Source organism: Tursiops truncatus, chromosome 16 (assembly GCF_011762595.2).
Source record: "Tursiops truncatus isolate mTurTru1 chromosome 16, mTurTru1.mat.Y, whole genome shotgun sequence".
Taxonomy (NCBI): Eukaryota; Metazoa; Chordata; class Mammalia; order Artiodactyla; family Delphinidae; genus Tursiops; species Tursiops truncatus.
The window spans coordinates 63,340,103-63,352,542 of record NC_047049.1 but is presented as its reverse complement, the minus strand read 5'-3'; the positions used below and the strand labels follow the sequence as shown (position 1 = coordinate 63,352,542).

The window sequence follows — 12,440 nt, the reverse complement described above, 5'->3', positions numbered from 1 at the left end:
AGTGAAATCTTCCCATGTGGTTACTAGAATGTCCAGAATGGAAACTTCTCCCAACAGGCCATAGGTCAAATCTGTTTACTACACTGTAAGGTTGAGTCCTCCAAGACGTTACCATGACTCTCAAGAATAGCTTATCCTTAATGAATGAGGCGACCTCTTTCTCTTTTACTTCTTAATATTCAGTATGCTTATAAAGCCAATCTCTATAAGAAAACAATTCTTAGCTTTCTGTTTGCTTTCTTCATGACACAAGTTTAAAGCTCTGATGAAGTGAACTATTGTTTATTACATGGTCCTAAAATTCAACCAGACTCATTCTGTTACCCAAAGACTTCAAAAGCAATTAAATGAGAACTCTGTATCTTCTAATTCATTCCTCAAACTCACAAATTTAAAAAAAAAAAGGCTAGAAAAGGAGTATATTTAAATCATTAAGGAATTATTCCAAAGAGAAATACTTTTGGTTAAAAACATTATTACATTTTCCACTCAATCCCCTTAAATCAAAACTGAGGTTAAAAGATTAAGCTCCTATCAGAGCAACTACCTCCCTTTGAACTTTTACTTTTTCCTACCTCTTTAACTAGGTACACTTCAATACATCACTGAATCTGGCCTTCTAGCAATAAAAAGTTTTTCTCAGGATAAGGATTCTCTTCCATAAAGCTATTTCAGCTCTAGATTTATTTTCTGGCTATTTATGTGACCAATCATTGAATTAAACTTAAGGCTTCATTTTCTCCCAGAACTCTTCAATTCTATCCCACAATGACATTTCCCATCATTTAAACTTCCCAGTCTCAAAATACATACCACATCAGGTCAAATTTCAATTCTCTCTAGTTATTTCATTTACATATGCCTTAATGCCCAACCCAGGCTCTAAATTTTTCAAAGACAAAGTTTATGCCTTTCATTTTTCTATTCCATAGACTGTGATGTACTCTGGACAACAAGGCAATCCTAAAGAGGTATCAAAAATTAGGTAAACCCACCCTCCCAACTTTATATCGCCAAATATTGCTTCCACGATGAATCAATAGAGTGATATAAATGTCACAACGTAATCATCACAGTGTCAGCATGACCACAAAGAAGCCTCTTCTGGCTAGTTAAGTTTCTCAGAACCTCACCTATAGGGTTAAAAGCTGTTCCAGGCACTATAATAATCATTATACTATTAGTGCACAGTGTCTATCACCCTTGTGTTGGACACAGGACAGATGTTTAATAACATTTAAAAAATGTAAATCTTAGTAAATTTCAGTAACTATATTGGCAATTTCTTTTTGCTAGCTTTGTACTTTCTACTTGCCCTGAGGCCTCTGAGAAATTACTAAAGCAATACAGAGATATGTTCAGTTATTTCTGTGGGGCATGTTAAGTACAAGAACAGTAACAGCCCCAATACCATGAAAATCTCAACCTGAGGCAGCATTCCAAGCTAAGCAAAAAAGGTAAAGGATCCATCTGCCTCTGAAGCAGTGATAACAAATACATATCAATAAATTACCATTCATGTCTAACAACATGACAACCTCAATGCCTAAGATTATGAAAATCTGATAAGATTCCATAGAATATTCTTCATGAGGTAGAGTACAAGAAAACTACCGTTTACCTTGAGTTTTACAATAATTAAACCTATTGTATTAAGCATCACTACTATTCATCCAAAAAAATTAAATTACAAATCAAGGCAGAAGAAAAGAGATTAAAACCCTGTCAACGAAGGATGAAAACTATACCATAATTTACAAGTTAGAAAAGTGAGGCTGGGCATGGTGGTGAGATGGTATGAAAAAAGAGAAACATACCTTAATTTAATACCTTATTATACTTATATTAACCTCTCAAAAGTAGACTAACAATAGAAACCACTTAAATAATGACGTGGTAAAGAAAGATAACTGCCATAGAAAATACTGAGGTGCCATTATTGTTAAAGTTAAAAGAAACTGTAAATCAGTACAGCTATAATCTTATCTGAATTTACCATCTTAAGAATTAACTTTTAGTTAACACAACTGAAAGTGAAATTCACATTAACAATTTTTCTAAATGTGGTAATATTTGACCTTAAAATATGTATATCCAGGAAAACAGAACATGAAATGTGACCAAATTCCTCAAAATTCTCATTACCCTACAAATTATTTTAAATTTGGTTCGTATGGCTACTACATAATCAGGACATCTCATAGACACAAAACTTTTAATAGCTAGTGTTATTACTTGAAAGTAAGATACTAGGGAAATAAAAGATATTTCAAACTAAATGGAATCATGTATTTAAAATATAATAGGAAGAACAAGAGAATACTTAGGATTATATTTTCAGCAACTAAGTGAAAGTAAAAAGCTTTCATCTTAATTTTCCCCCTTTCTGATACATGGAACACAACACAGTAAATTATGCATTTAAAATCTGCCCAGGGCTTCCCTGGTGGCACAGTGGTTGAGAGTCCGCCTGCCGACGCAGGGGACACGGGTTCGTGCCCCGGTCCGGGAAGATCCCACATGCCGCGGAGCGGCTGGGCCCGTGAGCCATGGCCGCTGAGCCTGCGCGTCCGCAGTCTGTGCTCCGCAACGGGAGAGGCCACAGCAGTGAGAGGCTCGCGTACCGCAAAAAATAAAAATATAAATATAAAATAAAATAAAATCTGCCCCCCCCCAAAAAAAAGAAGAAGATAAAAAATAAAATCTGCCCAGGGTGGCTGACCAGTACTGATAAAAGAGGACCTACATACTGTATATTCTATACCAATATACTTAGTACCAAAGAAGATCTATATACTGCAGGGTGGTTTTCGCTATTGTTTTACATCACCATAATTATGTTCTGAAACCACAGTTTCATACAATAAGGGTTTGTAGGGCTTCCCTGGTGGCGCAGTGGTTGAGCGTCCGCCTGCCGATGCAGGGGACGCGGGTTTGTGAGCCGGTCCGCGAAGATCCCACATGCCGCGGAGCGGCTAGGCCCGTGAGCCGCTAGGCCCGTGAGCCATGGCCGCTGAGCCTGCGCGTCCAGAGCCTGTGCTCCGCAACGGGAGAGGCCACAACAGTGAGAGGCCCGCGTACCGCAAAAAAAAAAAAAAAAAAGAATAAAAAAAAAATAAGGGTTTATAATAGCACTTGTTAAAAAAAGAAACCACAAAATAATTAAAGTACTTAGAAGCATGCAAACTGTAAAGGATCTATTTAATGCCTGGTTTGCTTTTAAAGCCTGATAAAAAGAAAACATGGGTTTAGGACTAGAGAAATTGTTTGACATTTCAAACTTAAATGATATAATTATTAGAAATAGCAAACAAAAAAAATTTCAACTTACCTGGTTTCTTTCTCGATTTTTCATGACCTAGCTGCCCTAGATCATTACATCCACATGTGTATACCGTTCCATCATCCAGAACAAATACAGTATGTCTGAGTCCACATCCTACATCTCGAACCTTTTTATTTATAAAAAAGTCACTTTTTCTGGGCTCTAGTACAATTTCTTCATCAATTCCACCCAAACCTAGCTGTCCAAAAGATGCATTTCCCCAGCACAACATGTTTGTGATTCTTTTGGTCTTCCAGTTTCAATAAAACATTCCCTTCTGAAACACTGGCAAGTTGGAGGTATCCCTATGTCTGAGAAGATAGAAAAAAAGTTAATATGACTTCAAAGGAAACATAATGTATAACTGCTCTTTCAAGTACTAGGCTACAATAATCACTATGTAGTAAACATGAAATTTACTTTATAATGTGTTACAGAAGTATCCTTCAATTTCAAAAACCAATCAGTTGTATATTTTTAAAATTATCATACAGAAATGTTTAGGAAAAATACATCACTCCCCATGATTCTTTGCAAAATCTAAATATTAACTAGTTTTGACTTTTTGTTGCCTTATAATAGACTAATCAAATTGAAATATTAAGTATCCTGATGAAGTTAACCTTTTTTTTCCTTTTTGCTTTGAATAATTTCAGTGGGAGCAAGAAATATGACATCTATCCACTGCCCCCAAAATCAGATATATACTCAGTGAAAAATTTAGCCAACTACAGAAACATAAAACCTTGCAATCTCCCTCAAGTCACAGGATAATTAGATTTTCTAACACCTACCTCCACATTAACAGAAAACTGAAGTTCTTATCCGTACTAGAAATAAAGCCAATAATGGAAACTTTAAGTTTCCCACAACTTAAAAGACTCTTCCAACTAACAGGCCCCAGATAAAATTACAGTTCTCTAGGTAAGCTTTGATATTAAGAAAATCACCTCCAAAGATCATACTTTACAAATCAAAATATTAACACTCTGACCTCACTACTAATTTAATTTAAAAACTCAATCAGTGTACCTAATTATAATACAAAAGTATGCAGTTTAAAGATCAAGACTGTCCCCCAAAATTCAACATTTTCTATTTCGACTGGGAACCATGACTGAAAAATATCTCCCGAAGCCGATCTACATCTATCTATACCCCTAAGACAATTATTTGAAGATGGAAAAAAAAACTGCAAATAACTCCGGCACTGCCGATTTTTCAAGAATAGAAATGCGGACTGGGACACTGAGAGTTTGGTGGCGAAATCTGTAGAACTTTCCAGTAGAGTGACTGAATATTTCTTCGCTTATATAGACACAGATAACAAAGAGTCCACTTTATCTAAACCTACACAGATTTTTAGATATATCGCGTTACTAAATAACACAATTACAGGAAGTCAGCCTTATTCCCGTGTAGGTACCCACATTCCTTACACAGAACCTAAGAAGTTTCAAAACCCAACTTTCCTAAGTGCGGGCTAGCAAGTGCTGAAGCTGTCTCATTCTATCCATGACCCATCCATTAAGAAAAGTTTGATGTTATTCTTTTGGGGCATCAGAACCCGATAGTTCCCGAGAGTTCTGCACTGTCTTCCCGGTTTTTGTTTTGTTTTTTTTAAGGAGAGGACAGGACAACACCCCAAATTCTAACGCACGAGGTTTAACAATCCTTTTCTTTAAAAAAGAGGGGTAATGGGAAAGGCGTCCTCTCGCCAGCAACAGGTAGGGGAAAGAGAAGCAGTTTATTCCCATCATTCCCTGAATATGCACTGAGATCAGCTTACGGGGACCGGGAGAGAGAAATCATCTGCACACACCCAACCTCGCGGGCCGACCAGTCAACTGCTGCAGCCGTCCGCTCGCAGTAGCCGCAGAGGCCGGCGCACGAGGCTCGGCACCTCGGCGGCCCTTGTCCCAGGGAGGCCCTTCCCCGGGGAGGTGCGACATTCCAGCCCCCGGGCCAGGGGGCCCGACACTGCCCTCGTCCCCCCACCCCCGCCCGAGGAAACGCTGAGAAAGCACCCAGCGCCAAGCCGGCCTGTATCCGCCCAGCCCCCTCCCTAACGCCGTCACACGCCCCCGAACCCACCGGGGCAACGACTCACCCGGCCCCTCAAGGCAGGGGAAGCCCAGGGCGGCTGGGGGCGGCGCCTCCCGCAAGAGGGAGGCAGCGCAGCAGCTGAGACAGGTCTCCAGCTCCCGGACCCTCCTCCTTCAGCCAGTGGCTGCGAACACCAGAGCTCCTCCGGCGTCGGTGAAGCTGCTCCGCGGCTCACCTCCTCGGCTCCTGTGAAACTTTACCGGGTTCCTCAGAGAAAAGCAGCCGCCACTGCTCTCTAGCCCAGAGCCAGCCGTCAGCGACCCGGATGGAGCGGGAGGGGAAGGGCAGGAGGCGAGCGAGGCGGAGAGCGCTAGGGGTGGGGAAGAGTTGGGGCAGACTGGGGAGGAGAAGGGAGAGAGGGAGGAGGCAACGCGGGGGGAGGGGGAGGGGTCGGCGTCGGCCGGAAGTGAACCGCGGAGCACGCGCGCGAGCCCGCCGACTTCGTGGCCCGCGCGCCTGCGCCGGAATCCTCCCAGGGCACACCGACGCGGGCGCCTGCGCAGTGTGGTGATTTGCCTTGCCTTAAGAGAAAAATGCCAAGCACAGAAGTTGGAATTTGCAAGGCAAATGCAGGTGTTTGGTGTGTCTTGTCACAGCGTTTCAGCGTGCACTAGGGCCTTTTAGTGAAGAAAATCTCTTCCTTTTTTGGCTAGGTTGTCTTTTTGCCTATTAGTTCCAGTTTCTATTATTTTATTCCACCTTTATCCAAGGAGAATTTGAAGTAGCAGATAAAACATCACAAATACGGATATAAAGGTTGTTGAAGTCTTTTATTTTATCCCTTAGCCCCAACTGGAGTTATTCTGAGGATGCCAGATGTATTGCAGCAATGATGGAGCCTACTGGCATTAAATATCAACACCACCAGTTCAGGCTCCTGATAAAGTGTTGGCTGCCATCACTTTCTGCACTCTCCCTGGAAGCTAAACTTATAACGCAGGGCCTCCTTCATTTAGAGAAAATTAAATAATGTATATGGCTAGAGTCCCTGCCTCACAAAAATAAACTCCGGATTTCCTAGGCCAGTCAAGGAGGAAAACCTGAAACAAGGCACTCTTGAAATTTTACGTCAGACTTTTCTAGTACCTTGACTTCAGAGTGAATGTTGAGAACCTAGAAAGAATTCCACAGTAAGCCATGTTTCTTTATCTCACTGAAAAATATATTTCAGATTGGAAAGTGTGTGTGCTAGAATATGTGTGTGTTTTAGTTTCTTAGGGCTGCCGTAACACTATACTACAAATTGGATGGCTTGAAACAACAGAAATTTATTGTCTCACAGTTATGGAGGCCAGAAATCTGAAATCAAAGAGGCAGCAGGATTGGTTGTCTCTTGGGGTCTCAGAGAATCTTCTCCATACTTCTCTCTTAGCTTCTGGTGGCTGCTGACAATCCTTGGCATTCTTTGGCTTGTAGATGCACCACTCGAATCCCTGCCTCCATCTCCACATGGTGTTCTTCCCTGTGTTTCTGTGTCCAAATGTCCCTCTTACAAGGACACTAGTCATTAGATTAAGACCCACCCTAATCCATTGTGACCTCTTTTTAACTGGATTGCATCTGCAAAGACCCTATTTCCCAATAAGGTCACATTCTCAGGCACTGGCAGCTGGGACTTCAACCATCTCTTGGCAACCCAATTCAACCCACAACCTTATTTCTGTATATTACAGAAATAAGAATAAAAATAACAAGGTACTTAAGCAAAGAAAGCATAATTTCAATACTAGGAGTGGTGATGTTGCCCATGAAACATACTTCTTATTTTGATAGCTTCATTGCCCTTGTAGGGCTTTTGTTGTCTTTTAACCTTCAGGACTTGATGCCTCCGAATATATTATTAAAGGGGAAGTTATGGGATTTGGGTCTTTAAGATATGTAATAGATGCTGCAACAAATAAACACTAAAATATGACTGTTAACATAATAAGAGTGTATTTTTTACCTTTTTAACATTCCAAGTGGGTGTTCCTAATGCGTCAAAACTAATTTCCAGGAACTTGGGGAGATGAGGGCACCAGGAGCTTCTTAAAACTTTTGTGTGGGAGGTGCCACATATCACATCGGCACACATAATGTTAGCAAGAACAACACCCCTAGATGCAAGGGGACTGGGAAACATAACCCCTGCTGAGTTCGCTGGTACTACTTTATGCCATAGAAGAGAGAGCATGAATTAGTGGACAGCTATCTCTGCTACATGGATGCATCTCTCGCTAGAATATTTTTAAATATAGGTCTTGCTTGTAGAAAGTGGAAAAGACTTTTCTAGATGTTCCTTTTAACCTTATAAATCTATGAAACTGTGATACAAGATCTCAGAAAATAGCCTGTGATTACCTTAAAAGTGAAACAAGTATAGGATCAGAAGTTTATTAGGATAATGTGAATTTGTTGTATAAAAGCAGCATGAGTAATTGACGATGAGTATGGCCTGTGGTGCTGGTTTGTCTGGACTCAGAGCCTGAGCCTACAGGCCACTCAGACCTCTGTCCTTCTATCCTCCCCAAAACACCTATAGACATTTACTAATGGTCTGTTTTACAGAAAATTACTTCTCAGTCACAATTTCTATAAACGGGGGAAGTTAATAATCCATACCTCACTGGGTTGTGAGGATTTAATAAGGTAACATGTACAGTGCCTTGAACATGGCCAGTATTTTGTAAATGTTAGCTTTATTATTGCTAACATTATCTCTCCTGAACTAACAAGTAGTAAGAGAACTTTTGGGAAAGCATTCCATATCACAAATAATGATATAATTCTTATTTAGAACAAAAGTAAAATATTTTTTACCTATCGTGTTATTTTCATTTAAAAAAAAGCTCAGAGTGTTGAGAGACCACTAAACTAGGTATTCATCCTGTCCCACTCTTTCCCCTGCTCCCTTCCATATAGCCATACTGCTTGTGCTGTACCCCACCTAACCTCCTTCATTCAAGTCTCTGCTCATGTCACCTCCCCAGTCTTCCCTGATCACCCTAACCAAAAAAACTAGCCCCTCACTCTCAATAACTTATCCTGCTTTTTTTATATCTGTTATCACTACCTGATATTTATTGTATAATACATAAATGTATAATATTTTATTTATTATATTCCATATGTTATATATAGATAAATTTAAAATAATTATGTTGGGACTTCCTGGTGGCACAGTGGTTAAGAATCCGCCCGCCATGGGCTTCCCTGGTGTGGCAGTGGTTGAGAGTCTGCCTGCCGATGCAGGGGACACGGGTTCGTGCCATGGTCCAGGAAGATCCCACGTACTGCAGAGCAACTAAGCCCGTACACCACAACTACTGAGCCTGCGTGCCCAGAGCCCATGCTCCGCAACAAGATAAGCCACGCACCACAACGAAGCAACTAGAGAAAGCCTGTGCGCCGCAGCTAGAGAAAGCCTGTGCACAGCAACGAAGACCCAATGCAGCCAAAAATTTAAAAAAAAAATTATAAAAAAATTAAAAGATAAAATAATTATGTAAAATCTATAAATATATATTATATAGGTAGATATATAAATTTGTCTTTTTCACTAGAAAGAAAACTCCATAAAGGCAGGGACTTTGTTTTCCTAAGTGCTCTGTTCCTTAATATCTTGAACAGTTCCTGGCCTATAGCATGTGCTCAAAAATTATTTATTGAATTAATTAATTAATGGTGCTGGCAACGTAAATTATTACAACCATTTTATAAGTAAATTCGGCAATATGTTTCAAGAGTCAGTAAATTTCATTTAACAATAGTTCATATTAATAGCAATAATTATTGTGAGACATTGCACAGAACTATTTACCTACATTATATCACTTCTGGACTCTGTCCTAAGGAAATACAAGGTGGATTCAACAAATCTTTATTAAGCACCTACTATGTGCCTCTTTCCCAATTCTGGTAGGTGAGAAAGATAAAAACAAAAAGGCAGGCAAATAAAACTGAGAACAAAGACGTTTATTGTTATATTATTTCTAAAAGCAAAAATTAAAAACAACATAAGTTCCAACAGTGGGGAAATGATATGTATGGCAAGGTTAATCCTTTTATTGTTAACTTTGAAAGGACAGGATAGGGAATTCTCTGGCGGTTCAGTGGTTAGGACTCTGTGCTTCCACTGCTGGGGGCCCAGGTTCGATCCTTGGTCAGGGAACTAAGATCTCATAAGCCGTGAGGAATGGCAAAAAAAAAAGGAAGGGAGAAAGGACAGGATGGTATTGTCCGAAAGAATTTGTCACCTACTGCCACCAAATTGTAGATTCCACCTTGAGTGGACAACAGGAAAAGCCCGTTTTATTTTATTTTACACACCCTTGCTTTCCAAGGTTGGAGCCTTCAATCAAGTGGTTGCATGGCCATGTTTTCTTCAGTCCCTCAGTGAGTCCCTCCATCTGGAGAATTCTGTCCTTTTAATCCCCTGTCTTATGGGCCCCATGGTCATCCCTTCTCATTGGTCTTTGACCTAGCATTATGGCTTCACCTTAGAATATACACATGGCAGTCAGATATTTTAAGATTCTTCAACAAATCTTTACTTAACACCTACTCCGTGCTGCCTTCCCGTTCTAGTAGTAGAGAGAGGAAAAAACAAGTAGGCAGGCAAATAAAAGTATTCCAAATTGTAATAAATACTAAGGAAACAAACAAGAGATAGAGATGGAGAATAATAGAGTAAGTCCTTGAACAGAATGGACAGTAAAGTCCTCAGTGGAGGAATTGTTATTAAAACTGAAACCAAAGAGAAGGATCAAGCCTTGTGAAGATAGGGCTGAGAAAATATTCTAGGTGGAGGGAGAAACACGAAGCCCTTGAGGCAGGAAAGAACTTGGCATTTTCCAGGAACTGAAAGAAAATTAGTGTAGATGGAGCACAAGGGTACAAGAAATGTTTGGTGACAAGCAGTCAGTAAGAGCACATTAAGGAGTTTTACTCTAAGTACTGCTCAGGGTTTTTTTTTTGGTTTTTTTTTTGTTTTTTTTTTGCTGTGTTGGGTCTTCATTTCTATGTGAGGGCTTTCTCTAGTTGTGGCGAGCAGGGGCCACTCTTCATCGCGGTGTGCGGGCCTCTCACTATCGCAGCCTCTCTTGTTGCGGAGCACAGGCTCCAGACGCACAGGCTCAGTAGTTGTGGCTCACGGGCCTAGTTGCTCCGCGGCATGTGGGATTCTCCCACACCAGGGCTCAAACCCGTGTCCCCTGCATTAGCAGGCAGATTCTCAACCACTGCGCCACCAGGGAAGCCCCTGCTCAGGGGTTTTAAGCCAGGAGAGGAGGGCAATGATTATATTTATTAAGAAAAAGATTACTCTTGTTGCTGAACTGCACAGTATTGCTGAATTACAGGAGGGTGAACATGGGCAGAGATAAATCATTTAGGAGGCTTTTATAATAATCCAAGTGGGAGATAATAGCGGTGGGGACTAAGGTGGTTGTGATGGAGATAAAGTAAAGAAGGTAGATTTAAAGCATACTTTGGGAATAGAATTAACAGAGTTGTGATGGATGGTTTGTAGGGGAGCAGAGAATGGGAGGAGTGCTGGGCCACTGGTAGTTTTCTGACTTGAGGACATTTACCAAGATGAGGATAGCTGCTGAAGGAAGAAGGAGAAGGACAGGTTTTGACCAGGAAAAATGAAGTGGCCTGTTTTTTAAGTTTGAAAAATCAAGAGTGTGTTTCTGTATTAGTTTGGTATGGCTGCCATACCAAAATACCACAGACTGGGTGGCTTAAAACAACAGAAATTGATTTTCTCACAGTTCTGGAGGCTAGAAGTCAGACATCGAGGTGTTGGCAGGTTTGGTTTCTTCTGAGGCCTCTTTCCTTGACGTACAGATGGCTACCTCCTCGCTGGGTGTTCCTATGGCCATTCCTCCCTCTGCGCATTCTCTCTGCCCTAGTCTCTTCTTCTTATAGAGACACCAGGTGTACTGGGTTGGGGCCCACTCGTTTTACCTTAATTACCGCTTTAAAGCTCCATCTCTGGGCTTCCCTGGTGGCGCAGTGGTTGAGAGTCCGCCTGCTGATGCAGGGGACACGGGTTCGTGCCCCGGTCCAGGAAGAGCCCACATGCCGCGAAGCGGCTGGGCCCGTGAGCCATGGCCGCTGAGCCTGCGCGTCCGGAGCCTGTGCTCCGCAGCGGGAGAGGCCGCAACACCGAAAGGCCCGCGTACCGTAAAAAAAAAAAAAAAAAAACCTCCATCTCCAAATACAGTCATATTCTGAGGTACTGGAGATTGGGACTTAAGCATATGAATTTGGCAGGGGACACAATTCAGCCCGTAACAATTTTTTTCTTCCTTTTGAACTGCATCATAAAAAGTCCTTTTTCTGTTATCCTACAGGGTATGGGCCTAGCCCAGAAGTGAGTGAGATGGGAGAAAGAATTCTCTTCTGCCACATAAATGAGAAAGCACAGAAAAAAATTTCCCCCTCTTTTTAACAGATGCAAGCAAAACAATTTTATTCATTATATTACATGTTATGATATATGCCACTTAACAACATAAAGAATAATAATTCTGGATATTTATTATAGAATCCTTCTCAACTTTCATTCTCACATTTATACTAATCTCATTTCCTGCTCTAAATTTACATTCTGACTCCAATTTCCTTCACAGTATCCCAGCGTGAAACAGTAGTAATGATCATATTATAAATACCTGAAATATTTTTTAAATGCTTTCTTTTTATAACTCTATAATTTCTTTGTGTTTGTTTTCCATCCAATTACAGGAATTCAGCTGGCATTCAAACAGGCATAAGCCTGAAAAAAAATCACATGTAATGTGGCCATTGACCAGTATGTGGGGATGTGTCCATGCCTTTGAAATTACAGTGTGATTATTCCAGTTACTATAGTTTCTAAACAGAGAAAGTGCTCAGAATGACTATGGTGTTTGTTGTTGTTGTTTTGTTTTGTTTTTGCAGGGGGGAGGGTTGGCAGAAAAAAAAAGTTGTTTTTAAAAACGAAGTCTTAACTGTATGATAAACTATGCTTTAAAATTAATTT

The 12,440-nt window shown here is 40.8% G+C and overlaps 1 protein-coding gene across 9 annotated transcripts in view; it reads right to left on the bottom strand.

Annotated features, from left to right (window-relative positions):
• HERC4 (HECT and RLD domain containing E3 ubiquitin protein ligase 4) overlaps positions 1-12,440 on the bottom strand; it is a 234,185-nt gene that overhangs the window by 128,149 nt on the left and 93,596 nt on the right. For 3 of the 9 annotated variants that reach the window (XR_012326613.1, XM_073793541.1, XM_073793540.1), the window contains exons 3-4: positions 5,436-8,835; positions 3,332-3,636 (exon numbers count right to left, since the gene is read on the bottom strand). Coding sequence is in view for 8 of the 9 variants with exons in the window: in XM_073793541.1 (XP_073649642.1) it covers positions 3,332-3,557 (226 nt within the window). In the remaining variant the exon portion in view is untranslated. Of the gene's footprint in view, positions 1-3,331; positions 3,637-5,419; positions 8,836-12,440 lie in introns of those variants that run through there. The other 6 variants (XM_073793536.1, XM_073793537.1, XM_073793535.1 and 3 more) reach the window with 6 other exon arrangements.